Below are 27830 nucleotides of genomic sequence, written 5' to 3' on the forward strand. Positions count from 1 at the left end.
GGATCAGACTAGACCTTTAAGAGCTCCGCAGCAAGCTCTGCAGAGGACATTGCCTTCTGTGCTCTTTCCCAGAACATGCCATGTCTTTTCCTCAACCGCCCCATGCTGGGGCCATCTCTTCTGTCTCGCTGCTCTAGGATTCCTAGTGCTGAGCATTTTACTACAAAGGCCAGCTGCTACTCAGCATTCACATTACTTATTGTGTTTTCATTACCATACCTCATAGAATAGTTCCACTTTCTACACATCCCAAATATTACAAGGCGTCAAAGTATTATTAACACTATGCAAATTATTTTCCTACAGCCATGTAACAAAGCCATAGCAAAACCAGAAATAGAATACAGAATTCCCAGGTTCCAGTTTCTGGCACCAGAAACATTTACTGCCTAATCACTTCACGCTCCTAAGTTCTGTAATACCATAAAATCAGATCTTATGTACCCTCAGAAATCACTGTTTTCCAGTGTGATCCAAGGCATGGTCCAAGGTCTGCGCATGTTGAATCCACAATAAACATCCACCCACCACTGAATAAGAGAAAGATTATAGAAATCTGAGGTGAGAACAAAACTGTAGGATCATTTGGCTTGTCACAAGCTTTTTCCTCAAGCTATCTTCTGTAGCTATTTGGGAAACCAGTTTCAAGTGACTGAGGTAAGAGATTAATAATTTTACTTTCTCAAATACACCTGACACAAGCTGAATCACTAAACCCCCTTTGGCCAAACTCAGAAGCATCCTCTCTGGCATGCTTTCTCTTTACAAAATAATAGCTACGCTCAAGCAAAACCCAAAATACGCATTATAACTGACCATAGTAAAACATCTTCCCTTCTAAGTTGTTTTTTTACTAGCAAGAAATGACTACAACAATTTAGAACTAAAACTGCCCAAATCAAGATTTAAAAAAAAAAATCAATTGATACTGTCTTCTTATTTGATGCTTTATGCTAATACTAAACAAGATACTTATAAGCATTAAGGTATTTTCCTCTTTCACCCTTCTCGTCTCCACTGAATTTTCTTCCCCCCCCCCCTTTTTTTTTTTTATCTTGCAAAAGATTACACAATTCCAACAGCATAAAACAAGGCGTTTTTATCCCCTGCTTTCAAATAAAAGTACTTACGGCACAATTACACAATGGTACTAATTTCAACAAATCTTTATTTTCACCTAAAATTCTTCCTGTCAGAAGGCAACAGTAGTCCAAATTCTTTTCTGTTGGAAAACTCAGACAGCTGTTATTACCTGTGTGCCTATAACAGACACAAAATGCAGCAAACATCTGAGCAATTCAGTTTGGCCACAGTCTCATTATAGAATTGCTGCTGTAGACACCAACTCTCAAGGGATGCCTTTCTGACCTCCCAGGTTTACCCTGCAGTAATTATCTGTGTGCTGAACGACCAAAGACTGTTTCCAAACCTCCATTTCAAGGGTACGCACCAAATGCATTAGCTCTGCAGCTAATTACAGCTCAGCAGCAGGCAGCTAGCTGCAAGGGCCACCGCTGTAACTGATCCCAAGGCCCTCACATGCTTGAGCAATGAGCTTGGTGCGAACGCCTCAGCCAGGACATGGGGAAAGCCCGCAATGCCTGGCATGCTGGCGCAGCATCGGGGCCCCTGCTCCCCGCCCCTGCGGCACCTTCAAGGATTATGACTGCAGAGCAGAAACATCACTGACCCCAAGCTATGATCTGGCTCATGCTACCTGCATCTTTTTCTTACGCACAGAGACGAAGGACATAGGAAAGTTTGAGACCTACTGACATTTCAGTAGGTTATGATGCCCCAGAGGATCATAGTTGAGCTTCCCTCCTCTCTCCCTACACGCATTAAGCAGGTGAGCATGCCACTTTGGGGCCTTTTGCAGCTGGTGCTCATGGCTTAAGAGCCCCTTGCTCTATCTACCCTGACTGATCAGCCAAAGCAGCAGCTGCCGCACACTTCCACCCTCCCATTCACACCTTCACTCTTCGCTATCCCCTAGAAGGATGAGGGCCAGGCACTGTGCTGTGCTTGCGCTGCCCAGAGGGGCTTGGCTTCAGAAACCCTGCAGATCCTGACTGAAACCTTCTGAGGAAAAAGATGGGATGGAATCTATAGATAACCATGAGAGAGCTGCACAGCATTTGCACACGGGCATCAATAAGCTGAGGTGTGACCAGCCATCCACGCTGGTCACACGAAGGGGGTACTTCTGAACCTGCTTCACTCCCCAGCCTTTGTGGGACCTGCTGAGGGACAACCGAAAGCCTCTGCTCGCCGCGATGATGCGGGGAGCTGCCTGCCCCCATGCTGACAGCCGCGGGTGGAAACCACCGAAGCCCTCCAAGCACCCGACGCCGAGGGGATGGCCGAGCAGCAGCCCGAGCCGCGGGCAGCCCCGACGCCCGTGCAGACCCCAGGGCCCGGGGAGGAGCCGGCGGCGAGGGGCGCAGCTCCCCGGCGTCCTCCGCAGTCGCCTCACTTCAGCCTCCGAGCTCCGCCGCGGAGCGGGGACAGCGCTCAAGCTACCAGGGAAGGGACGGCTGGGGAGGCGGGGAAGGGAAGGGAAGGGAAGGGAAGGACGACGCCGGGGGCTGCGGGCACCTACTTACCGCCGGGCGCGGCCCCTCCGCGGGGCTCCTCAGGGCCGGGGCTGAGGGGGCTGAAGGGGCGGCGCGGGCTCCGCTCACCGGGAGAAGCCGCCGGGGCCGTGCCGGGCGCCCGCCCCTGGGCGTGAGGGAGGGGGGGGCCGGGCCGGGTCGGGCCCCACACCCCGCCGCGGGGAGCCGCGGCGCCCCCTCACGGGCCCGGGGAAGCCGGGCTGCGGCCGGGAGCCGCCGAGAGACAGGGCCAGCTGGGGCCGCGGGCGCCGCCGGCTCAGCGCAGCGCCTCGGGCTGCGGAAGGGGGACGAGGGGTGCCGGCTTGGGCCCCGCTCCGCCCCCCCGGCTCCTCACGGCACCAGGCCGAGTTTGAGACCCGGGGCGGGTGGCTGGGACTCCGCCAGGCTCACCAGCCCCGGGGCTGGGGGTACAGGGTACCGCAGGGAGGAAGGAAAGGGAGCGAGGAGGCTCCAAAGCCCCACGCAGGCTGTTATGCAGGGAGCTGAGCCCCCCCTTCCCCGTATGCCCAGAGGTAAGGGCCCTGCTCTTACAGCCCACACTGCACACGCAGAGCTCGCACCTGACTCACAGAGGAATAGCAGCTGCCAGAACCAGAGTCCCCGAAGCGAGTGCTGCCCAGAAGGGTTTCTTCTCCAGGAAGTCCCAAGAGTACAAGGCATCACCGCTGAAATGGCACCGGTTGCTTGCAAGGTGTCTCCCCCTCCTTCTCCGTTGGGGTAGCAATTGGTCCAAGGTTAAGTAAATAGCTCGTGTTGGTCCAGCTTTCAGCAGCACTACACAACAATGCAAGCTACTTCAGAAATCAGCAAGCCCTAGATCTGAAAAACAAACATTGTCCTCACTTGTTTGTTCAGTTGTGCTCCATTTCGTCAGTGGGCAAGCTGAGTTACTCTGCAGTGATAACAAAGTTTAACCAAGGACACATGCAAAAAATGTAATGGGTGCCTGACATGGCTTAAACAAGACTATTTTGATAAGAACGTGTTGCATGCAAGCAGCACACACAATCCCAGAATTTGATGGCCTTGTATTTGTATTCCCACACTTGAGATGTAGGTCCTTATATAACCTTCCAGACTATGATAGTTCTCCCAAGCTGGTTTGGGAATATTTCAGGTGTAGGACCTGATTTCCTTTGCTTTAAGTAGATTCAGAATACAAGAAAACAATACCAAGGAATTAATGCCAAAGAGATGAATTAATTAGAGAGAGACTCTAATGAGAGAGGAACCTTCTCCTATATTCTATACAAGCCTAAATACAAGGTTACATTTTTTTTTGTGTGGTCTAAAATTCAAAGTCGCCAAGTGAACTTTCCTGTTGTTTCAAGAAAACACTGGGATTCAAAGAGTGGCCAGTCTTCACTGTGCAACTCAAAATGAATTAGTGCGCTACTGTAACAACCAGCTGCCATACTGCTTTCCAAGTTGCCCTAGACGAAATTTTGACTACCGAGAAGTACATCCTTCATTTGTTTATTCTCCTGTCTTAAAGACATTCCCCAGACCTGTAAAACTGCATTTTCTCCCTCTTTTCAGCAGACAGTAATTGTGATAAATACTGTATGGTCTCCTTAAATTTATTCCAGGCAAGTTAATATCCAACATTTGTTAATGAACAATCGTGGTATTTTTCACACCTTACAGACTGAACATAAATGCTTTTAATACAAAGGCTGCCTTTACTTACAATTCTGTATGCAGTTAAGGTAAAGCAAAGCTATGGCAAATTATGCATAAACAGGTGGCCTGTTTCCATTGCAAAACATTGCTAAGATGGTACAATGAATTTCAAAATAATTTTATATTAAGCAAGAGCTTAAATGCTGTGCTTTTTATTATCGCAGTTACAAACTTGGCTTCAGACTTCAAGTCAACTGGACTGAACTGTGCCCCTGCTCCACAGCCCAGTAGTTCCACCCAGTTCTCCCAAATCAGAAAGGAAAGTGGCTGTATCTGATATTATAGAGGGTGGAGGACAGGAAATGGGAGCAATAGTAAAGGTTTCAAATGCCATCAGAATGAATTGAAACAGGAAATAAAGAGACTTCATTCCTCACCTTTAGTTCTACAATGTGGTATGATCACATGCAAGTCACATCAATACTCCTACAAAAATCTCAGAGAAAAGGGCACACAAGGAAGGCTGCTTCTTTTGTTTGCTCATAGCTACAAGGGGAAAAAACAACAGTTTGCCCTGACAGGCCACAGACACTTTTGAAATCAGGACAAGCTCTCCCTTAGTCCCTGAATAACCCTCATTGAATTTAGTTTCTACTGGTCAGCCCTACAAAGTCTCCCAAAACACAAGGGTAGATGGAATCTCATCCCCAATACTGTACCCACAGGGTTTACAGGCAAAAATGTAGGTTCTGCATAAATAAGAAATTGCTCTCACCTGGTTTAGTTGTTCAGTTTCCTTTAGAACATTTTAACTCAGATTTCTTTGTATCATCTCTGGCAATCAGGGCAAAAGCCTTTACGTGCATACAGGACAAGATTAAGAAGGAAAAGTCAAACCTGAGTAGCTTCCAAAGCAGACAGCACAAGCAACCTGCTAAGTCAGTGAATTCTGAAGACAAACGCTGTAATGTCTGCTAGCCATGTATTTACCAGTCTCTTTTAGCAAGTAATGAAGAATGAAGCCCATACCTTACTTTTTCCATGGGGATGTCCCATGTGTAAAGACCAGAAAAAACACCACCTGCATTTACAAAAACAGGTAAACAGCCTATTTCATAGTTTAATCACCAATCATGGTGCCTGAAGACATCGAGTCAGTTCATCAGCTCAAACATCAAGTCTTAGAGGCATCTCACTGCAAAAAATATATAACTTTTGTATATACGTAAAGTACACCTTACTTGAAACACACAGGCACGATGTAATCATTCAAGACTAGGTGCAACTGAATTAAGGCCAAAGTCTTGTAATTTCCTCATCTATATTCTAATGTTGAAAGTTTTAATTACCCTATTCACTTCTCTACAAGAGGCAGTTTTTTTTTTTAATAACTGTTTGCTTTTTTGTCTTTCACCTTCAGCATGTATTCCTGAGTTGTGCTTACCAGTCTACTCCTTCCTCTAAAGCTAGTCATGTTGACAGTGCAGAGTTGGCTGTCAGATATATAAAATTGTAGAGGTGTATGGCTTCTACAGCACAGTATCATGACAAAAACACCATTCTACTAACTTCTTCGTGATTGAACCTTTTACCTTCTTTTCCAGGGGGAAAGCTGCTAAGGCAGAGCACACCCTTCCTTTGCATTATCTCAGTGAATACACTTCACGGCCTTCATGCGTGGGAAATCTTAAAGCCTCAGCACTACATGGATTCTGCTTCCAGTGAGGTCAAGGAGCTGCAGATAAGGAAGCTATGTTTAGCACTTCTGAAAATCCTGTAGAGTGAATACCTGATATACTATAATACAGCACCAGCAGACTTGAGCATGTTCTCCACATCTCTGAGTTATTCTGAATGGAGAGCAAGATTTTGCAGATATTTGCTCTCAGGTCAGACTAGACCAGCTCTATTTATCCTCTCTAAAATAATGTATTTCTCAGGAATAAGTCTCTTAACATTTATCAGCAACCGCACTTGCATTCTTGTTGCAATTCCGTTGAGAAAAATGTCTTGAGCTCCTCCCAAGGAGGAAACAGGAGCCTCAGCTGTTCTTCAATAGGCCCCAGCAGCTGCTGGGACAACACAACCTGCTCATGCTAAATATGCCAAGTGTCCAAGACAGACCTTGCTCCCCATGCATTCTCTTTCCAGAATTTTCTATTTATTCCTCACTTAAAACTTTCAGTATACAGGACAGGAGGTTCTCCTTAGGCCAGAGTAATTTTTTGCCTCAGTTGCTGCTCTCCATCCTGTTGTGCAAGTCCTTTGAACAGATTTCCAGCTGTGCCAATATCTACTCTTAACAGCTTGCCATCCTGTAGCAGAGCTAGAGGACAAAAACATTCTGCTAAAGAGGTTGTGTTAGGAGATATTATACAAATATTCAGGTTTCTTAGGAAGTCTGTTCCCTGTAAGCGCTCACGGAAATTTAGTCTTCTCCCCCCATCCCCCCCACAAACTAAGGACCTCAATCACAAGTTTACCCAGACAGCATCACCTGCATGCAAAATGTCTATAGTTCACATCTTCATGCTTCAAAGCCAAATCTGCATATTTGTTCCCCTATCCTCTGAAATCACATTATCAGAGGAAAACACCCACTTTACTAGGGATTTGTTCTGATGGCACCTGCAGTTATTCCATCTGTTATGAAAAAAGAAGAACCAGAGCAAGCTGTAATGCAAAGTAAACAATTTATTTTTTTTCTTACATCATTTTTTATTATTTTTTTTTTTTACAAAAATAACATCACTTACGTTTTGTGATCCAAATTTCTTGTACCACATATTGCTTATTTCCAACATGGCACTTAAGGGAAGATTCAGCAAAACAGCTACACAATTCAGTGAAATAAAGTGACTCGTTTTCCATTTCTCACTTAAGCATGACTGAACGAACAACTCCGTTTACCAAATATAGAACCATTCATTTATTCTCGATGTCTGAAGGAACAAAAATCTTTCCCTTTCTGCTGAAGTATCTTACCACGTTTACAATGATTGAGGGCAAGGTGCGAATCTGTCACAGAAAACACCTAAAGGGCAATGAAATATTTTTATTCATTGCATAGCTGGTTAAAAAATCTGGTAACACTTGATGATAACACTACCTATATACATGTCCAGGTAAAGCTGAAATACTATGAAGACTTAATAGCTAGAGGTATTGTACACCAAACTTCTGCCTATTTAATAAAAGGTAACAGAACATTTTTAACCATGTAACCAGAAGTTTCACTGAAAGTCATGCATAAGCATACAAACATGGAGAAATATTCTGCAATATGCACATTAGCAGTTTGGTTTATATAACATACTGGGAACCATGCCTAAGAAATTCTGCACATGTGCATGATCTTGAAGTTTAAAAAAAATAACTCTTTGCAGTCTTCATTTGCATTAACAGGTCAATTTCCTACTAAGTGGCTGGTATGAATGTTAAATCCTCATATACTGTTTTGGAAGTTTTCCCCGAATTGTGAGCACCTGGTATCTACACAGTTCAGCTTTTGCAAAGCTGACAAGTCACGCTGTATTTTTGTTTGATTTCATTTGGTTTAAATACTGGTTGTATATCCTGCGTATCCCTAACTAGTTACTGCTCCCCAAAATCACCAGATTAAGCACCACTAGAAAACTAGTATTTGCCTAAAGACATTTGTAACAGCAAGGAAAGCTTCCCTTGAAGTTGCTTCCTGCTGCATTTGTCTCATTTTTGTTCTACATGGATTTCTAGCAGTCATAGGTTAGATGCCTCTTCAAATTTTTTGACCTTTTAACTAAGGCATCAACAACTATTAACAAAATCAAGTTAACATCTTGCTAGGAACTTCAGTAAATTAACACCAACTCATTTCATAATTGGAAGCTAACAAAATACCCAGAGACAGCACGATTTCCATAATTTCCTGCTATTCATGTTTTAGATTCACATAATGGAATAAGAAACAGAGCTACTTAATTTTACTGTATAATCAGGTAACAACTTTTATAATGAACGACAATAATACACATGGTAATTTAACCTTCAGCACAACCGTAAAAAAAGAAAGTCTTGTAACATTGAAGGTCATGTTTTGTCATCTACAGATCTTCCTGAATTGTTGCCCTGAAGTTAGTTTTAGCTTCATAACCTAAAGACTTAGATGTATTCTGTACAAAAACATCTCCTAAAGTCACAGATCTAGTTCTAACTGAAGACTCAAAACCTTGGAATAGTAGACTTGTAGGAGACTAAGGTACATATTTCTAAATTCTTCACCTTAGCATTTCACCAGTTGCCATAGGAAGGAAGATCTTCAAGTTAGAAGTTTTCATTTAACACTTGAAAACAAGATGAAAAGAAAAAAAATGGACATTACAGACCCATTTAGAGACCAGCTCTTTCCAAACAAAGACAACATAACTAGAAAATTAGAAAAGCTGGTCCCATTTTTATATTCAAATACTGATTGTAATTAAAAAAAAGAATACAGTACATGCAATAATATGAAAAAACCCTGCCTAACAAGTTCAAGTAAACAACCAAGAGTAACTAGGAAAATGAACCAAAAAACTACCACTTACAAAAGACAAGGTAGGGGACATTTTACAAGACAAATGTCATACAAATCAAGAGGATCATACGATGTGTCCCTCACTGGCAAGGATTTGTTGGCTAATTTGAAGTTATACATTATACAGGAAAAGGCATACGTTATATTTCAAAAGAAGTCCTGTAAGTTACTTTTCACCTCACTAAGTATCTCTCTCAGATAAATTGATTAATAATATGCTTAGAGAAGGCTATAAGTACATCCTTTACAAAAGTGCTGTGAAAAAGAAGCTGGATTTCTCCCCGCACACACTTGAATTTCCTGAAACATTTACATGAGTGTACCTGTCATACAAATCCTACTTGTTCTCAGAAAACCAACAGAGAAGTAGAAGCTTCATGCACTTGGACCATTCCTGACCACAAGTTTAATTTTTTGGTACTTAACCACTCCCCAAGAGCTAACCTATTTTGTATGTTAGTTTTATCATCATCTATTCAGAGACAACATCTAAGTCAATCTAATATTATGAAGATCCAACAACTCAAGGAGGAACATTGCAAGAGTTCAGTGAATAACCAGCAAAACAAAACAAAACCAACTAACAAACAAACAAAAAAAAAAGCAAGAAACCTCCTCATCCTCAGAACCATTTAAGAGTACTGATAGTCACAAGCAAGCATGGCCTCCACTCACATTTCCATAATGCTGCAAACATTTCCTTACAGATGTCTTGAAGCAGGTGCACTTAACATTCACAGCAAACCCAAGTACATTAAGAGAATCTTGCATTTTTCCACTGGAAAAGTAACTTAAATTTATACATGCATGCTGTGGCCTTTAGGCTCCTTTGATTGACTGATAAATACTCATTTGTCTTTAATCTCTATCACTATTATACAATAGCTATAGAATCATGCAGAAAAAATGCTATATTTCTTTTTAAAGATCAGGACTTGAAGCCCTAAATAGGAAGAGTGATTTCAATTCAGAATAATGGGAAAAAAATACCTTCAATGGGTACACAACTAATACACAGTACTCCTGTAGCAAGCTCCATTCTCATTCCATAATAGCTGGGTTTGAGGTGTGGCCTTTTTGAGACAGCCATCAGAAAAAAAGTGAATAGAAATAAAATTAACTGAATAGAATTTGCTCTATATAACCTTTTGTATTAATGTGAATCATCATCAACACACCACCCAGAATAGCATAAATACTTGCTATCACTGTTTTAGTATACACTGGATATTCAGGTACAAATAGAGACTTATTTTATACTTGAAGTACATAAATCTTCTGTTTGATGATCCATTTCATGTCACTTCAGTAAAAGATAAAGGAATGTAAAAGTTCTTATGGCGTTTCAATCCATACTCTTCTAGTTGCGACCTAAAAAGTGTTTGTTTGTTCCTCCCTACAGCCCCCCCCCCAAGGACAACACAATGAAAGCCATTTATTGTACCGATCCAAAACTGAAAAATAGTTATGTCCACCCACATTGAACCTGCTCTATAAAAAACATGGTTACAATCAAACAGATACAGAAGCTTGGCAATGAATGTAGTAAACAGAGTGCAGACTTTTGTTAGTACTGTTTCACATACAGACACTAAGTGTGCTGCAGGAAAACAACTGTCAATTTTTGTTTCAACTATTCAGCTGTATGACTAAACTGAGACAGATATTAAGTGCCCTACATACATTTCCATGAACATACATGTAAACAAAAGTGTTTGGCCTCCATACAATGCCATATATCTGAAAGTGCTGGGGTTTGGAAATTTGTCCTGCATATTTCCAAAAGCAACTAGTTTACATTCGGTTTGATAGGATTAATAAAGTGTTTTGGAGGTTAACTCACTTTGGTCACGATCCCAAAGAAAAGTTTATGTTGAGTAGTTTCAACTATCCTCCTCATCATCACTAATAAGGTCTCTTTTTTCTACGCAGGTCTCTCGTTCACGCAGGAAATCCTCACGAATGGCTTCAAGTTCAGTTAGTTCAAGACGTACTTTCTCCAGGTGATAGGTCCTTCGGTTCCTGATCTGACGTAATGGAAAAGGATTCAGGTCTCCAAAAGCAATACCAGTCAGTTTCCTGTAAGATTATACAACATAACACAGTAATCATTCACATTTAGAATCTTTTAAAAAGAGTTTTGTACCTCAGTAGTATCAGTATCTAGCGTGTGACTGACATCTCTGTTTTCCTTCATGTACCTGACAGATCTCAGATGTTATCAGGATTGAAAACAAGTTCTATAAAGTACTCAGTTTTAGTTACTTCACGTGGTAAAACGTTCTCAAACACTCACCAGTCCTCAAGGCCACCTGTAAACTCTATATACAACTATAACAGTTATAGTTCTTGACAACACTGAATAGAAGACGTAAGCTTGGCTAATCAGATCTTCATTGGCTAGGTTGAATACACAATACATCCAGATACCCAGTTATACACTGGAAAGCTCATTCAACCCCAGGACAATCAGCTCTCAACTCAACCAGGATAATGAAGTGGTGCGAGACCAGATAAAGCCTGGGATAGTACAGGTGAAAACAAGGATAGCACAAAACATGTTAAAGACAAACTCTGATAACTCTGATACAGTGATAAAGCTCAGGAGTTTTGCTGGATGGAGCAAAGATTTCTGAGCTAGTGTCAGCTCAAGCTAGTCAGATCACACAGCAAAGCATCACAACAGCTCTTCCAGAGACATGCTATGCTGTCCCATCATACAGACACAATGAAACTAGTCACTGATCTGCCTAGTCTGTCCAAAGATACAGTTAATTATATGATTACTGTTCATCTGCACCTAAACAAGTTCTTACTACTTCCTGAAGGAAAAAGGGGAACTGGAGTTTAACTTAGTCTAGTTTCATTATCAGCTGAACCCTAACACTAAGACAATTTATTTGCACAGTTTATTTAAGAGTAAGCTCTCCATAGGTTTTTATTTTTGGGTAAGAAACAACCATTTCCTGCTATTTATGAACAGAATATACTCCAACAGCCTCTCTACCTGCGCACATATGGAACACAATTATCACCTGTAAAAAAGCTAGGTAAATACACAGCCTATGATGTCCTATAACCTGAAGTATGTTTATGTGCATTTTGGTATATACTTTTCTCCATTAGAGAGCTTAAACTTACAAAATTATTTTGCACTGTTTCCAACTCATTGAGGATGTTCATGAATTCTATAAAAATAGCCTTCTGGAATTTTTCTTCTACAGGATTTTTTTTGTCCGTATCAGTATCAGACATAATTCTACATGTTTCTGTACTGTTTAAATTTTGATGTTGTAAAACTTGTAGGAAAAAAAAGGTAGAATAAGAGACCAGTTGGTTTGAATAATTTTACAGTACGATCATACAAATCAGTTCTGACATGGAAGTTAATAGCCCCTAGGCGACACTACACGCCACTACACCATCCTTGTAACTCTGACTTTTAAAATCCCATAAACACAAGGATTTACAGACCAGCATAGCGTATATTTGTACTATATACACTGTTGATGCACTGAATTCTGGCCTTACCTGAACAATGTTACAGATACTTTAAAGATATCTCAGCACCATATATTTTATACAGGAGAGAGAAATCATCACATGCTTTACATAACAGTAAGAAGAAAGGAAAACCAAGTCTAAAGTTCTGACTCCTCCATCACATTTTCCAACCTTTAGTTACTCATGGTGCTGCTGGGATACACATTATACATTTGATTATAGGTTACATTCTTAAAATATCCACAAATCTGAGTTCGTTGGTTTTTTTAAGAAGTTTTATTTACTGCTTTGTTTTAAAAATATGTGCCCATTCTTCCCAAAACCAAATACATACTTTTCTGTCCCTTCCAGATTTGGAAGTGCAGTCAGCATTTTGTCAGTCACAAATGGTTGAGTACAACAAGTGCTCAACAGTTTTCAAATCAAAGAGGGAATGCTAAAATACAAAGCACCATGCTACTCTCCCTTGAGTTTTCACAGATGTTTCAGCAGAGAAAGCAGCAGCTGTTATGAAGACTTTCACCATCTAAAGCAGGTGCAGAACATTCTCCCTGCATCAGTCCCAGCAATCCTTTTTAAGCATAGAATGAGATTATTCAGTTTTTAAATTGTTCCAGTTAAAACTGCAAGTCAAGAATTAAAAACAGTAAATTGCTCTTAAAAGTAGGAGACAAAATATAAGCATAATTCTGCTGGGAATTTATTGTGGTAAAAACAAATGCCTTGGATTCCAATATATTATTTTATATTCAATTCAAAATCAGCGAGTCTTAGTATCTGTGCAAATTTTTTTTCTTCCAACGTTAAACCTATCCCAACATGACCTCTTTTTCATTTCCATCTGCTGCTCTGCAGTCTTGAAACCAGGAACTTAAAACATTATACCATCATTGATGAGAACCGTAGTTCCTAGGCAAGGATTGAGGAACAGAAGAGTGTATAACTGTTATTTTATGTCTCCTTCAAACTATGTTCTTAAAATCAGAGTTGCATGGCATTAACATATACATTAGCAGTACATAACAAATCTAATTCCTGTGGGACCCAGTTCATGTTTTTAATACTTGAGCCAAGATGTGCTTTGATTTACTAAAAAACATTTACAACCTAAGTTGTATCCACAATGCAGGGTGAGACTTTTTACTCATGGCTGAACTTCTTAAATTTTACTACCATTATACAACTGCTAAATAATACCAACCTGGCTAAGTAATCACAACCATCCCCCTCAAAACAACTACAATTACCCATTCACTTCCGTTTTTGTCACCTTTCCTTTTTTGTGTCATGAAACCTAATCATTCACGCAGTGTTTAAAGATGATGCTAGATCAACTGTTCATGAGAAGTGTTAGCAATTAGTTTAATCTCCAGTTGTTTTAATCAAAATTTAGGTTTAGATTAAAAACGACCATCCAAACAAAACAAAACCAAAAAAAAACCAAAACTTTTCCCATGCCTCACCACAGGTCTTTCAAGTACATGTGTGAATTACTCACCTAGCATCAAGTATGGTACGTGTGAAATACCGAAGGTACTTGAAAATGGACATAGAATCTTGCAGTTTTAAGATTTCTTCTTCTTTGTACTTAAAGAGTGCCAGGGCAAATCGGAATATTACCTGATAAAAAAAATACAATGTTTGATTCTTTATAAATATAAGAATCAATGCATTCTGCTCTTAGCTATTATACATTCAAAGGAGAAGTATTACTTCTCCTACAGCCTGCATTTAAGCTATCTAATCATACCTCCATCTCTCCTGCCTGCTCTATCCCTCATTTCCAAGAGCTGCCCAAAACTTCTGTTACAGCCTGTAACCAATACAAGGTGTTCTGCAGTTCAATCCAGAATACAATATTGGGTTTACAGTATATAAACTCTGAAGTTTTGATTTCCTAGTTCAAAGTTGTTAAGACTGCTGAATACACTACTAAATTACTGCAGAGATGAAATTAAGTCTTGCTTATTATTTAACAGGTGGTTTTCCAGTGCCATTTTCCCAACATGTTGGGGGACTGATGCGGTAGGAGTTTGATATCAGCTTGTCAACCAACTTTGTCATAAGCTGGAAAAAGGGTCACTTCATTCTGAAAATGCTTCAGGAAGTTCTGAACTTGTCTACGCAGAGCTGCCTTCACAAAATACCACTGTGTTAGTTAGAATGCTCAGATAAGGTTGACAAATTTAACTAACATGCAATTCTTGTCTATTTTACAGATCTCCTATTCTCTCCAACATCTGCTTTAACGCTATTACTGGGTTCAAATTCAATGATTTTCCTGCACTGATTTCTTTTCACTATGATTTCACAAGTATGAAACATTAAAGTTCTTATGTCCCCGCCCCCTCATTTTATGATAGGGGCCCAGACAGTCATTATTGGCCAACTGTAATTTAAATGTCTGCAGAAATAAAGCAAATAGTCGCTGCAGAGAAGTCATTGATACTTGGTTACAACTCATTTTTACATCTTTTCAATACTTCTAACTTTCTTCTCCTTCACTTAAGTTTTCTTCTATATAACAGTAGCTCCAATTTTCATATAATTATTGTACACTGATTGACAGCACTGCCTATAGCTTTACTTTTTAATGGTAAAAAAACGGTGGGTATGCAAAGTTTAACTGACAGGATTCCTGTGAAACCAACTTCCTGCACCCTGAAACTCAGTTACACCACAGTATCTTGTTACCAGATAACAACTAAAAAAACTTAGCTTATTCAGTTCACCTTTGGTCCCTCATATAGGAATGAGTCCCATATTTTAAAAAGGATGTCACTAACGACACTGTCCACAAACACCACAAGAAACCAGTTGAAAGTTATAAGAGTATAGTCGACTTTGTACTGTTCAAAATGAGCATGCAGTCGTGGAAGTTTCTCACTCATTAAATCTTTGAATACTCGCTGATCAACCTAAAAAGAAAACACATGATATTATTGATCCTATATTTTCCACCATACACATGGTTCAAAGTAGGGCTGATTTTTCTAGAGCTCGTTAGGAGTCCCAGGACTGTCAAGTCAACATTTCTACGCTATATGCACCCAACCCATACAGCATTACTTCAAAGCACGCCTCCCTTGCTGAAACAACTTCTGCTTCATAATCCACCCCATTTTAGAGGACCCCTCACACATAGATGTTGTGTTCCTGCTCCTGGTCACTTGTGCTGCATCAGTGAACAAGCAGCAGAGTGAAGAATGAGCTGGGGAGAGATTTGGAGAAGGGAGGAAGCAGCACGGCAGAGCACTGCCTGGAAGGAGGAGCCCTAAAGTGTATACTGCTCACACTACTGCAGAATGCATTCCAACCCCTACTCCCCAAGACAGCCCACAGCCCATCCCACTAATTTTGAGGAAAGAAACAATCAATTCCATCAACATTGTGAAACTAATAGTTAGAAGAGGGGTTAAGAACTGGAGCTCCAAGCAGGTCACTGAACATTCATTTCAGTTCGATACTCGGAGTCCTTGTCCCTGGTGCCTGGAACTCACTTCCACCAGCTCGTTACATACTTCCCCCCCAACCCCAAAAGACATACCAAAAAGTTTTGGAACAAAAGTTTCCAACAGGCTACAGTTTACAGGGCCAGGCTTTATTTTGGCACAGCACATACCTGAGATCCTAGCAGTGTCTTCGTATAATAATCACGAGGCATGAAAACTTCCACTATTGTTACTAGACACCAAAATGCATCTTCCTGTTCCAAATACAGGAGAGCAATTGCTACCAATCTGAAAATAGGGTTTATTTGAAGAAGAACATTATAATAAATACCACAAAATGCATTAAGATGAATTACAATAGAGCCTTTGTTTCTGTTCAGCAGACATAAATAGATTAATAGGAGATAATGTAGCTTCAAATGAGGCAACGAGATACCTTCTCAGCCAATCCAAATATTTTTTATTCAATTCAGTATGAAACACGCAGGCAAAAGCAAAGTGATTTGCTAGAACATGCTTTTCCAGGAACTAAGGCAAACTAATTAGATGTTTGCAAGTCTTAAACCTACTACTCTGATCCCCAGACTTTTGTATTTCCTTACTGAAAAAGAGAAAGAGAAGATGGTTCCTGCATTTCACACACAATCATTTTAAGTTTAGAAAACTAATTTCTAGCAAATGTACTTTATATCCACTACACTAAAGTTAAGTAATACTTTCATCTTCATATACCATGGTATTTAAGAAAATACCTATAGTTTTTCAAAGACCTAACTTGTTCTAAGAATTTCCTAAAGTAGTAGGAAAAAAAGGATTCAAGAGCAGCATTCCTGGTTTTCCTGTTTCCAGTAAGGACTATGAAAGAAAAAACAGAGGAATAGCTTTGTGTCATTGACAGCTGTTTGAATATGGAAGGTTACCTCAACTTGTTTTATTTCCGTGTGCAAGAGGAACTGCACCATGTACTGCTTTTAATGTTACACAGCTTAACAAGATTATCATGCTTTGAAAGCTTAAAAGAATCAAAGCGTGGAAAAATATTTAACTTGCTTTTAACTTCTTTAAGTATACTCAACAGCAGAATTGTTTATTTCTCTTTTAGGTTCTCTTTTATGAAATATTCAGAAATTAAAAAAGTGGGGGTAGCAGGTGCATCCATTGTTCTACAGTTTGCATGAGTACTCTGCTTTTGAGCGACATTTATATATTAAGTAAGAAATCAGACCGAAGTGACAAAACCACCATGATTTAACTTGAAAACACTTTCTTAAATAAATAAATAAATATTTCGTAAGCATTTGGGTAGGGAGAGTAGCTTTTTAAATGCTTGCCATGAATCTTCTCGATTGTATCTGTACCCTTCTTCAGTGCACATTTCAAATGATACAGCTGCTCTAGTTCAAGTCTTTTACCCTATTCTGGTACATCAACTAGTACACAACCTGACACCTGTGGAATTATAACATGGGGACAACAACGGCACATTAGACTAACATGTCTGTTTCAAATAACACCTTCCTTCACTACAGATCTCAAACTACCAAACCTATTTCAGCAAATGCCAATTGCCATGACATTATACTTCAAATTTTGCCTAGCCTTGTAACACCAAAATAGTCCTTAAAACGTTACTGCAACTTCAATTGAGGACATCCTGAAAGAAATGATGAACTTTGTGGCCTTAACATACAAAAATAAGATTTCAAGCATTTATTTCTGCTTATTTTAAAAAGCACACAAAAAACCTGCTAACAAATTCTTGCACACAAAAGCAAAATGATCCCCTAGAATTGACATGAAGACCTTGTAAAACCTACATTTAAGTAGCCCATTTCCTACGAATTAATGCCACTTCCAATTTTGCAGAGCTGCTTTTAGAAGTCTCATGATCCAAGTCTTCTGCTTTTTATTGTTTAAAAACGTGATAATTATCTGCTTATTACAACATTACAAATTGCATACAACCCATGAGGAGAACTGCTGTCCAAAAGGCTGTTGCTATATAAGTGTTTTGAAAGTGCACATTGTTTCTTCCACTGCGTAGTTGTAACTTACAGTTCACAAAATCTTACCTGTTGAGCCCTTGGCAATAACCTATATCTGGATTTCTCCATGAAAACGCCAGCAGCACATTTCGCAGTTTTTGGATCCCTTCAGATGTTGGGGAAGAATAATGTTTGTTGTTTGGCAAAGTTCTCAAGAGATCCAATTCAATCTGTTTAGATGCAGGATTTTGTTTTTCTAGGGCATTCTGAAGCAAGGTCTGGAAGTACCCAGGAACTGTGCTGTCCTTGAATTTTTTAACATGGAGATTGACACACCATTTCCATACCTTGGAACGATGTTCATGTGGAATCCCAGAACGAATAAGGTTCTTTAGTTCCACACAACGCATCATCTCTCTATTCATCGTACTTGCAAGGTAGTTTTCCCATTTTACCCCTGTGGAGATCTCTCGATTTTCACTGAGAGAAAGCGATCTCAGGTCCAAAGCTCGTGATTTTGCTACTAGTTTCTCTTCCTCATCATCTTCTGGGACTGTTTGGAAACCATATATATCATATTCACTGAAAGGACAGGAGAAAAAAAAAGCGTTCCTAAAGATGTGTTCAGCAATCCTGAAAGTTCCCATCCTAAGGTTATTTCCAATACCCCTCAAGCTGCTCCCCATAGTTTTCTAGACGTTTTAACGGAACTATTATTCAGACATTTTTCTAAACTATATATTTTCTTCAATATTCTAAAATCACATATTCAAAAAGACTTTGTGCCCATATACCAATATATACATCACTGCACAGATTAAGTGATTTATTTAAGAACAGGGTCAAGTCCAAATTGGCCCATCTCTTGAATTGCTCACCTTCAGCAGCTATATAGCAACGTTTGAGTTTAAATTCCATACTGTATCTCAAATAAAGTACTTTATTTATTTAAATGTCAAAAATAATTTCATCACTATACCATTATTCATGATGGGAAATACATTAAAAACTCCAAATCCTGCAAATATATAACCCCACCATCTGTTTTCCATCATTAGAACCAGTCCCACTGGTCAAGATACCCACAACAAACTCCTGAGGTGTGATACAATTCATCTGAGAGGCAGGTGCTCTAGCTGCCAATGATAGTACTTCCTTTATTACTACAGAAGGCATGTTCACAACATAATTTATACCCATATGTTTTATATATACACACACGTTTTAATTGCACAAAATTACCTGACCAAGTATGGTTTGAAAAACGCTTGTTCTGGTTGTTCACTGGTTTCTGCTTTCAGGGCATCTTCTAGTAACTGTGCGATAACCTCACGAGCAGGGCTCTGCTCCTCAGAACAAACAGGAGTTTTCATTTCTTGAAGCAAGATCAAGTATTTACTTTCTATCTGACAGAGTTTAGCTTCCAAGCTAGTATACTGCAGAAAACAACATACAATATTTAAGACATGTCTTCAGACGTTTAGTTTGTATTACACATCTCTTCAAATCTGATTCAATATTCAGAAATGATATTCATTTCAGTTGCTTAAAAACATGTAATTCAGGAATAGTCAACTTTACTCCACAGTTTTGTAGCACCAGGAAACATAAAGCAACTCTGACGTGGAAAATGCATGTTATGTATACATTTTTAGTACAATATTATAAAACTCTGAATATAAAATACTTGAGAAAGATCTCAGATACCTGTTTTTTTTTTTTTACATAATTCTTTAAAAGCAGAATAGTAGCCTGCGTGTATTTCTACCATACGTATATCTATATGCGGAAAATCTGAGTAAACTTTAATTGTTATTACGTTGTATGAAGTACAAATCAATCACTTTGTGCTTCTAGAGAAATAGTTTTACTCTATGCACATTTGAACCCCAAGAACTTAAATGGAATTTTAAAGACATTAAGTAGTTAGGTAACAGCATGTAGCAGTTGTCAACAAATTTCCATGCCAAAAATACAGCTGGATTTGGCAGCTGTGCACACCACTTCCCAAAAAAAAAGAAAAGGCACACCCCACGGAACTTAGCTACAGGTATCTTGCCTTAGCTACAAGTGCGTGCACACACTATTTGCCCGAGGCAATGGAAATCTATCATTTACCTGCAACTTCTCTACACTCAAATTCATCTATACAGAAACATTTCCAAAGTTACATTCACCATAACTTTCTCATCCTTCATGCTCAAGAGGGGAAAGCCCTATTCTGTGAGGTACCATCAAAATGAAACACTATCACATCCTTTCATCCACAGCCTGTTTTTGGTATACTTTAAGCTACTGCAGTTTTAATGCTGAGCAAGTGATACATGCTTGCAGAAATACACATACCTGTGTTTATAAATTACAAAATAATGCACCTAACACTATTCTAAAGTCTACCACATTTTTCAAGAATCCATTCAGATACATTGGTCTGTAAAAACTGTGTTCTTCATTTAACTGGCTATCACATTTCATACTTCTGAATTGTTCCAGTTATGTTATAGTTAAATTCCTTGAGTAGATTTACAAGTGAATTTTTGAAAACTGCATTAGACATAGCCAAAATGAAAACATGCTGTGTTAATCTGACCTTTGCCTGCCATTCTCTCTCTCTCACTTCTGCATTTCTTCGTAGAGCAGAAAGTTCCAAAATCTCCTTGTTTAAAAATTTGTTCTGGGTCTTATAACCCTGAAGATTGTCCTGTTAATAAAAGAAAACAAACTGGATTTTTAATGAAGATATCTTACAGATTGCAAATACCTACCAGAGAAAGCATACTTCAGAACAGAGACCAAGCAGCTACTAAGAGGTATACTAATAGCTACTAAAATAATTAGGATCAAACCAACTATTTTTAGTGTCCACTTAAGTCAAACACAGAGACTAGACAGCTATGAGCACGGAGGTGTACAGGCTGATGCTGTGCCTCACTTGCACAGTGCTATGCCCCCAGCAGAAGGCAGTTGGTCACTGCTTGGAGGCATGAGTCAGGACCAGCCCTGCAAAGCTGCCCCTCACCGTACCTGGAGGATAAAACATGCATGCTGAACATGCCAGAGGGGTTGTGGTGCTGCACACCAGCCAGAAGCACATGCAGTACAAGAACCAGGGGCAAAGGAGCCCTGGGTTTTGGTTACCCTACCAGTCCTCAGTCATGTCTGCCCCCACACAAAAATATAAATCCTTATCAAAAGCTTCCTCACCAAATTTACCCGGCTCCAGGCTACAAATACTACTTCTGAAGGTTGAGGCTGTGAGATGAGGGACTCTCAACAACTACAACATTCCCACAATGAGCATCTGCAAGCTTTGTTCTCCTTTCTGCCCAGACTATTGATTTCTGGTTTCAATTTTATTTCCTAAAACTTCCAGGCTTACATACAAGAAATAAAGCTATGAACCTTTTAATACATTCTATGTGTCTCATATTCCAAATTGCTTGGAACTTTAATCAGTGTGGAATCAACATTTATACAAAGGCACGTAGGCATGTTCAAAGCAAAGTCGGTAACTTCAGTAACTCCGTAAGAACCTGATACATTCACTGAGGTCAGTTAAAAGAATAACACGCATTGGTAACGCCTGGAGCATCATTATTAATAGAAATTCTTATATTCCTCTTTTCTTTTCTCCTTTACCATTCATTCCTCATGCTTTTTGTTTCCTCACTTTTGATATTAAAGAAATAAAAAAGCAAGCATTTTGGTGGTATTCCTCCATGCTTATATTTTCTTCTTACCCTTACTTTTTTCCTGTTCCTTTGATTACTTCTCACATCACTCTTCCTCCACACCAAAGATTAAATTACCGTATGTATGAGATACTGTATTACAGCTGTACAGACCAGCTCAAAGTACACAAGTCCTGTTTAAATTGTTCACACAACAGTTCAAAGCGTAGATTCCAAGCAGAGAAAGCCTCAGGTGATGAGTATCTTGGAGAAATGCTGAAGCGATCTCCCCAGAAAATAGAGCAGACTAGAAAGTAGTTTTTAAAGGCAGCAGAGATTTCCCTATCCATCAAGACAGAGACATTGCTCTTACTTTTAGTCTGTCCAGTTCCTGTAGTTCCTTATTAATACAGGTGGCCACGGGAGAATTTACTGCGCCACTTTGGGAGTATGTATTGTCTTCACATTCGCTGAGTTGATGAGACAGTTTCATTATCACTTCATCTTTAGCTTGAATAGTTTCCATCAACATACCCAGCCGCTCATTGAGTTCTCCGACTTTACATTTCAGATTCTTTACTTCCTGCTGGAGACTATCTTTTTCCAGATTTAACTTTTCAAGCTGGTTGTTGAGACCCAAAATCTGGTCATCTTTTTGGTGCAACAGCTCTAATTTGTCTTTGGGAACCCCCTCACATAGACGGCTTGCAAAGTATTTATCATATTGGGAAGATCGGACTGTTTGCTGCAGAAGTCGCACAAGTTCCTGAGAATTTAAAAGAAAAAAGATTGAGCTGAAAAAACAAAGCTGGAGAATTTATAGCTTAGAAATATAATATCAAAAGTAACCTTTGGAATTATTATAATTATTTATTTTTTTTTGCATCTGAGTTAATTTATAACAAACTTGTGATGGTGTTTAAGGAAAAAAGGAAATACTTACAGGACATGGTTTCTAGCAGGCTAACACCTCACAATGATTGGTTTATGTGGATAGCGTAGGTATCTTTCCCTGAGCTAAGGATCTTGCCAGGAAAAGCAACAGCCAGTTTAGGAAGAATTGTTGACAGCTACAGCAAAGCACTTACCTGGAAGCTGAAAACCACCTACTTGTAAGAAGCCCTGTTCTAAGAAATGAGAAGGGCTTAAACGACAAAAAAAAAAAAAAAAAAAAAAGTTACAGTACAGAGAAGTGAAAGATAACTAACTGCCCTCTTCCCTTACAGATGCAGAAAAAATACTAAGGAGGAAAAAAAAAAAAAAAAACATGCTGCTTTGCTAAAAGAAAGTCTTTGCAGGCTTGTTTAGAAAAGCCTTGCTATAGAACCAAGTCATGAACTGACTTGCCACAAAGGAGAAAAGGGAGTTTCTGTGGAACAGAAACAGGAAGATATTCCAGGAATACAGGAAGATATTCCAGATCAACACAGTAAGAAAGGAAGAACAGCAGACTGCTGACAGGCATATTTCACTAATATACGTTATTACTTTTCCTGTTTCACATTTTTGGTTAATGGTCTAACGCTGTGGAACCATGGGAGGGGTAAGTTCTAGCCTAGAATTATCTGCAACACCTATCAGTGAAACTGGGACTTCAATTGTTTTTTAAATAATAATTCTGACACTCATTAAGCATACAAGAACAGAAATAGGAATTTGTTTTTATGAAATTCCTAAAGCTTGAGTTGAATAAACACATCTGGAAACTTACAAAGACTTGGAAAGTCTTAGACATGCCTAGAATGAACCACTGATTTTGAGACTGTTGCAAAGCTCTAACAGATTAGGTTTCTTTTCCTCACAACAACGAAGAGTAAACTGTAAAGACCTGGGTCTACAGAGTCAAATATCAAGCTACAGTCTTTAGAGGGGTCTGTGAAGGATCATTTGTTGAGGAAAAGCTCGAGAAACTAGATTTTCTTCCTTCTTCCATTGTGATTTGACACTTTCACTATCTTAATACTACTGGACTGAATTTCGAATAATTACTAAATAGCTGGATGATTTCATGGACATAGTTCAGTGATATCCAAGTGTACTATTTATCAAAAATAACAGCACCCAGACTGGCAACTTACATGTCAATTGACATTCAGTTATCAGGGAATCCTACTCAACAGGAACATATGTAATAGATGATCTTGCTTGTAAACAGTGACTGCATAATAGGTTATCAATTCCTGTCTACTTCTCTAAAGTAATTGTAAACTAAAATACAAGATCTGTCTAGTCACTCATGTTGCGAAGGAAAACATCCTACTTTTATCCTGCAGCCATTTATCAAAGTTCTAAATCCAGCCCAGTATCAACAGTGAGAAAATCTCAAGCTACTTGAGACGTACGTATTCTTTTTCTTCTTATGAGGACAGAAGGAGTTGAAACATTTCTGTTTCATTAGAACATAGTGAGATTTCACACAAAACCTGTCTCAGAAGCAAAAATGTACTCCTTGGAGAGAACACCTAAAAAGCATGTAAAGGCATTCATTTCCTTGTTTTCCCTTTGATCATCTTGCACACTGGAAAACACAAATAGCGAAGCTAGCAGCTCCAAGCGTGGCCAAAACTCTATTTCTTCTTAAAATTAGTAGAAATTCCTTCAGGTAAAACCAAGTTATTTAATAAATCTGAGCAAGCAGGGGGTATACAAGCATGAACACTGCATGAGGGCAATACTAAGTGCATAGATTTATGCTTAGGGTCTACGATTTACAAAATCTTTTTGTGCTGATACACTGTGATACAATAGGAGTGGGAAGCTGTCAGTTACCATTCTGCCACTCTCCTCTTTTGTAGCAAAGGAAACAACAAGAACAGAACAAAGAAGAAAAACTTGAAACAAGAAGTTCCTCAGGAATTGCTGGTACTAATCAGAGGTTTTCTTCTTCTGCATTATCTGCCAAGATCTTTGCAGACACTGGGAAACCTAGCTTCAAAGAGTAAGATACACATATAGGAAGTCCTTGTTTCAAGACTTGTTGTAAACGAAGGTTCATTTCATACCATTATTTTCTACCAACAATGAGCTCTTAATATAGTTAGGTGTCCATAAGGGGCAAACAAACAATCACCTGCCACATCCATTTGCATTTGTGCACTTTGCCTGAAGGCTTAGTTACCTTTTGGCTCAGAAGATCTTTCTTCAGCTTTTCCAATTCTTCTTGCTGGCTTTGATACTTCAGTTGCAGTTCAGAGACTAGTTTGTTGCCATTACCAGAATACCACTCAGTTGGAGAGGAGTCACTGCTGTTCCGGTTTTTGCTTGATCCAATCATGTCTTTTAAAGGGCGTCTCGGTTTTTGTGGAATGCGGCCAAAATCAAATGGAAAAGCTGAGCTAGTCAGTCCTGCATAAAATGTCATTTAATTAACAGGTATTTCAAAGCATTCAATTTTCCTTTAAAAATATACTAATTAGACTCTTAGGAACATTTAAACAGCTCGATACTCTCAAACACATCACAAACAAGTAATTTTAGAAAGAGTTTACAGAGCTCTGTATGTGGTGTGTGAATAAATGATAAATTGTAACTTATTTCCCAGAGATACAGATATCACAATGCACTACAATAAACGAGGAAGGACAAGAGCTCCTCCTTCCTCCCGTTTCTACCTTTATTTCCTTCTGCCAGGTTTTTCCTCTTTTCTTCCAGGGCCATCGAGTCCTCCAAGTCTTTTGGAGTTGGATCTAGCAATTCCCACTCTTCACTGGTATAAAATATGCTCTTGCGATTTTCATTATTCCCTTTTCTTAAAGATGACATTGAATTTCTGTGAAAAGCACAGTAGAAAAAGAGACTGACATTTGTCCATTTTGTATTAATTTTAATCATTATTTTTTAAGACAACCACTGTAGCTGAAACAATGCAAACAAAATATAAGCTAAAAACACAAGCATAACCAAAACCAAACAAAAGCTCGAAGGAAATAAAGCATATCCTATTAAACAACACCAGCTATCAACTACTGTATGTTTCAAAAAAGAAGAATTCTTTCACTTTAACAATAAATGAATATTTTGCAAGACCCTCATGGTCTTTTCTATCATCCTCTGTTTTATCCTTGTTTTGGCGAGGAAAAAGAGATAAATTTAAGATTTAAAAGCAGCATCTCTTTATTGATGGGTTATTTTAGCTCTAAATTTTAGGATAATCACCAAGCATTAAACAGAAGAGCATGCAGTCAAAACACACACGTTATAGTATCACATTCTGGATTAACATCAAACTTGGGATCATCCAAGGGACCTGCTGTAGCTGCTGCTGACTGACTCCTTAGCAGTTTTTCCTTCCTGAAGTGGAATGTCGCCAATTATCTACAAGAACATTTCAGAGGCAACCTCTAAATTCTGAACAGATAATTCTATAAAAGAGCAATATACTTCACAAACAAGGTAAGATTCCCCTACCCAGCTTCCCCCACAACTATCATGCTGCCAAAAATGTTCAAGTCCACACTTATGTATGATCCAAGTCTGAATATTAATGTAGCTCAGTATTGTCAAGTCTTTGTTCAATTACAGGGAATTCCACATCAATCCACACAAATCAGCTTAGTGTTTTAGATACGAAGTTGAAAAGAAATACGTTTGGTATCTCAGCATTTCCTATATAGTCTTCGCAGATGGAAGCCCACAGAAACACTTTCAACTCAGTCAGCCCCGTTCTCTTTTCTTACTCTGCAAACTGTAAACAGAAAGTAAGCCATATGACACCTTCATGATTATTTCATGATCCAATCCAGTCTTTGATCAGATATCTTGTCAGGCTGAAAATGAGCTATAGGCTGATCATTCATTACGTAGTGCAAAATTCCTATAATCTGGTTAACTGATTAATAAGACTATTTTAACAATCAATTTGCAAGTGTGACAGAGATTGAGTTGCACAACACCTTTAATCTCCTTCTAGTCTTTTCAGTAAGAAAGATCACGATTTCTCTTGGGGGGAAGAAGCCCCATTTTAATGTTCAGAGCAAATAGATCAAATTAGATGATGATCAGTGTATTTCCTAGGCCACTCATAATTATCATCAGCTGGCATCTCTACAGCTATTCTCTGAATAGTGGCTCATCTCTTAGAATGCACTCCCCAGCTGCCTTTTCTAGCCTTGTTCAATGTCAGTATTTAAAGCCTGTCCAAACACCACCTTTTGAAGCTTCACAACTCAAAAGAAACAAGAAGTCAAATCACTCCCAGAAAACCTTTTAAAATGCTGTTAGGCCCATGAATAATCACAGCTGATGCTGATTTTTGTAAAGCTCTTCCACAGAATTGTTAAGCGCACTGAACTAGGACAGCTTCATTGCTTTCTATTAGATTATAGCAAAACGAAATTTGAAAAAACAACAAAACCATTTATTTTCCTAAGCAAAGTATAACAAATATAACAGAAACTAAGATCTGAACATATGATCTACTGATTCCTTATTTCTAAATGTTTTTATTATGTCTTATTTTATGATTATATAATTTGACATTACCCTAGTCCAGTATACTTTCACATGTGTATTCTACACAAACAAGAGATGCAAGAAGGTGATAGCACTGAGACAAAAAAACTCAGGCTTGAATGCCACTAGTGCTTGAAGATAGATTTTAAAGAAGTCAAAAATCATGTTTCAGCTTTAGCTACTGTAAATATACATACAGCTTATCTCAAAGACACATTTTTCACTTTCTTCCACCTTAACTCACCACTGCTCCTTAGGATGTAAACGTGGTTGCTATAGGAACACATTCTCTGGCAAAAACACCATGAATGTGTTCAGGATCAAAGGTAAGTCCGTGACTAAGACATTACAGGTACTTGAATACATCCCCCAGTAATGCGGAAAATTCTCTGAAGTTTTAGAGACACCTTGACTGATTCTCTAACACTGGGGTTAAAACTAGTCACAATCCAATAGGATATTAGATAGTGCACACATTTTCTAGAGGTGATTAATTCTCAAGTTTAATAATTCGCTTTCACCACTATGAAAACATTCACAACCTTGCCCTACACGGAGGTTCAATACAACTAACCAGATCTCTTGTGGCACACACATGAATGATCATCGGTCCAGTAAAAGATCACTTGTCCATCTGGAAGTGATAAATGAGGTCATATATGCAGCCTAATTCCTTGCACGTGTTAACATGTAAGACCTACATAATCAATTCATGCTTTTTCACGTGAATGCCATTTAAAATGGCCTAAGCATAAACCAAAGCTGTGCAAGGAGAAAGGCTGCTGCCTGAGGGACACTTGCACTATTACTGAACAGTCATGCTTATTAATTGGGCATCATTCATTGTAGGACTGAATGAGGAAAAGATCTGGGGATTGGAAGCATGTAATTATGCTTACTCAAACACTTAACACAGAAGAAGTTCAAATTAAGGTTATAAATGCCCTAGCCCTCTCTGGAGCAGCTGTTAACAG

The 27830-nt window shown here is 39.1% G+C and overlaps 2 protein-coding genes across 5 annotated transcripts in view; both read right to left on the reverse strand.

Moving 5' to 3' along the window:
* The window catches only part of DAPK2 (death associated protein kinase 2), a 55352-nt gene extending 44605 nt beyond the window's left edge, over positions 1-10747 (reverse strand). Inside the window, exon 1 of the mRNA XM_040569422.1 lies at positions 10637-10747. Coding sequence (XP_040425356.1) covers positions 10637-10696 — 60 coding nt within the window. The 5' untranslated portion in view covers positions 10697-10747. The remainder of the gene's footprint in view (positions 1-10636) is intronic.
* Positions 6918-27830, reverse strand: part of TBC1D2B (TBC1 domain family member 2B) — a 39872-nt gene continuing 18959 nt past the window's right edge. For all 4 annotated transcript variants that reach the window (XM_040569400.1, XM_040569399.1, XM_040569398.1 and 1 more), the window contains 10 exons: positions 25017-25174; positions 24524-24750; positions 21779-22171; positions 20325-20435; positions 18977-19170; positions 17822-18316; positions 15920-16037; positions 15030-15215; positions 13796-13917; positions 6918-10872 (listed from right to left, as the gene is read on the reverse strand). In XM_040569400.1, coding sequence (XP_040425334.1) covers positions 10677-10872; positions 13796-13917; positions 15030-15215; positions 15920-16037; positions 17822-18316; positions 18977-19170; positions 20325-20435; positions 21779-22171; positions 24524-24750; positions 25017-25174 — 2200 coding nt within the window. In that variant the 3' untranslated portion in view covers positions 6918-10676. The remainder of the gene's footprint in view (positions 10873-13795; positions 13918-15029; positions 15216-15919; positions 16038-17821; positions 18317-18976; positions 19171-20324; positions 20436-21778; positions 22172-24523; positions 24751-25016; positions 25175-27830) is intronic.

This window comes from Cygnus olor, chromosome 11 (genome assembly GCF_009769625.2).
Source record: "Cygnus olor isolate bCygOlo1 chromosome 11, bCygOlo1.pri.v2, whole genome shotgun sequence".
NCBI lineage: Eukaryota > Metazoa > Chordata > Aves > Anseriformes > Anatidae > Cygnus > Cygnus olor.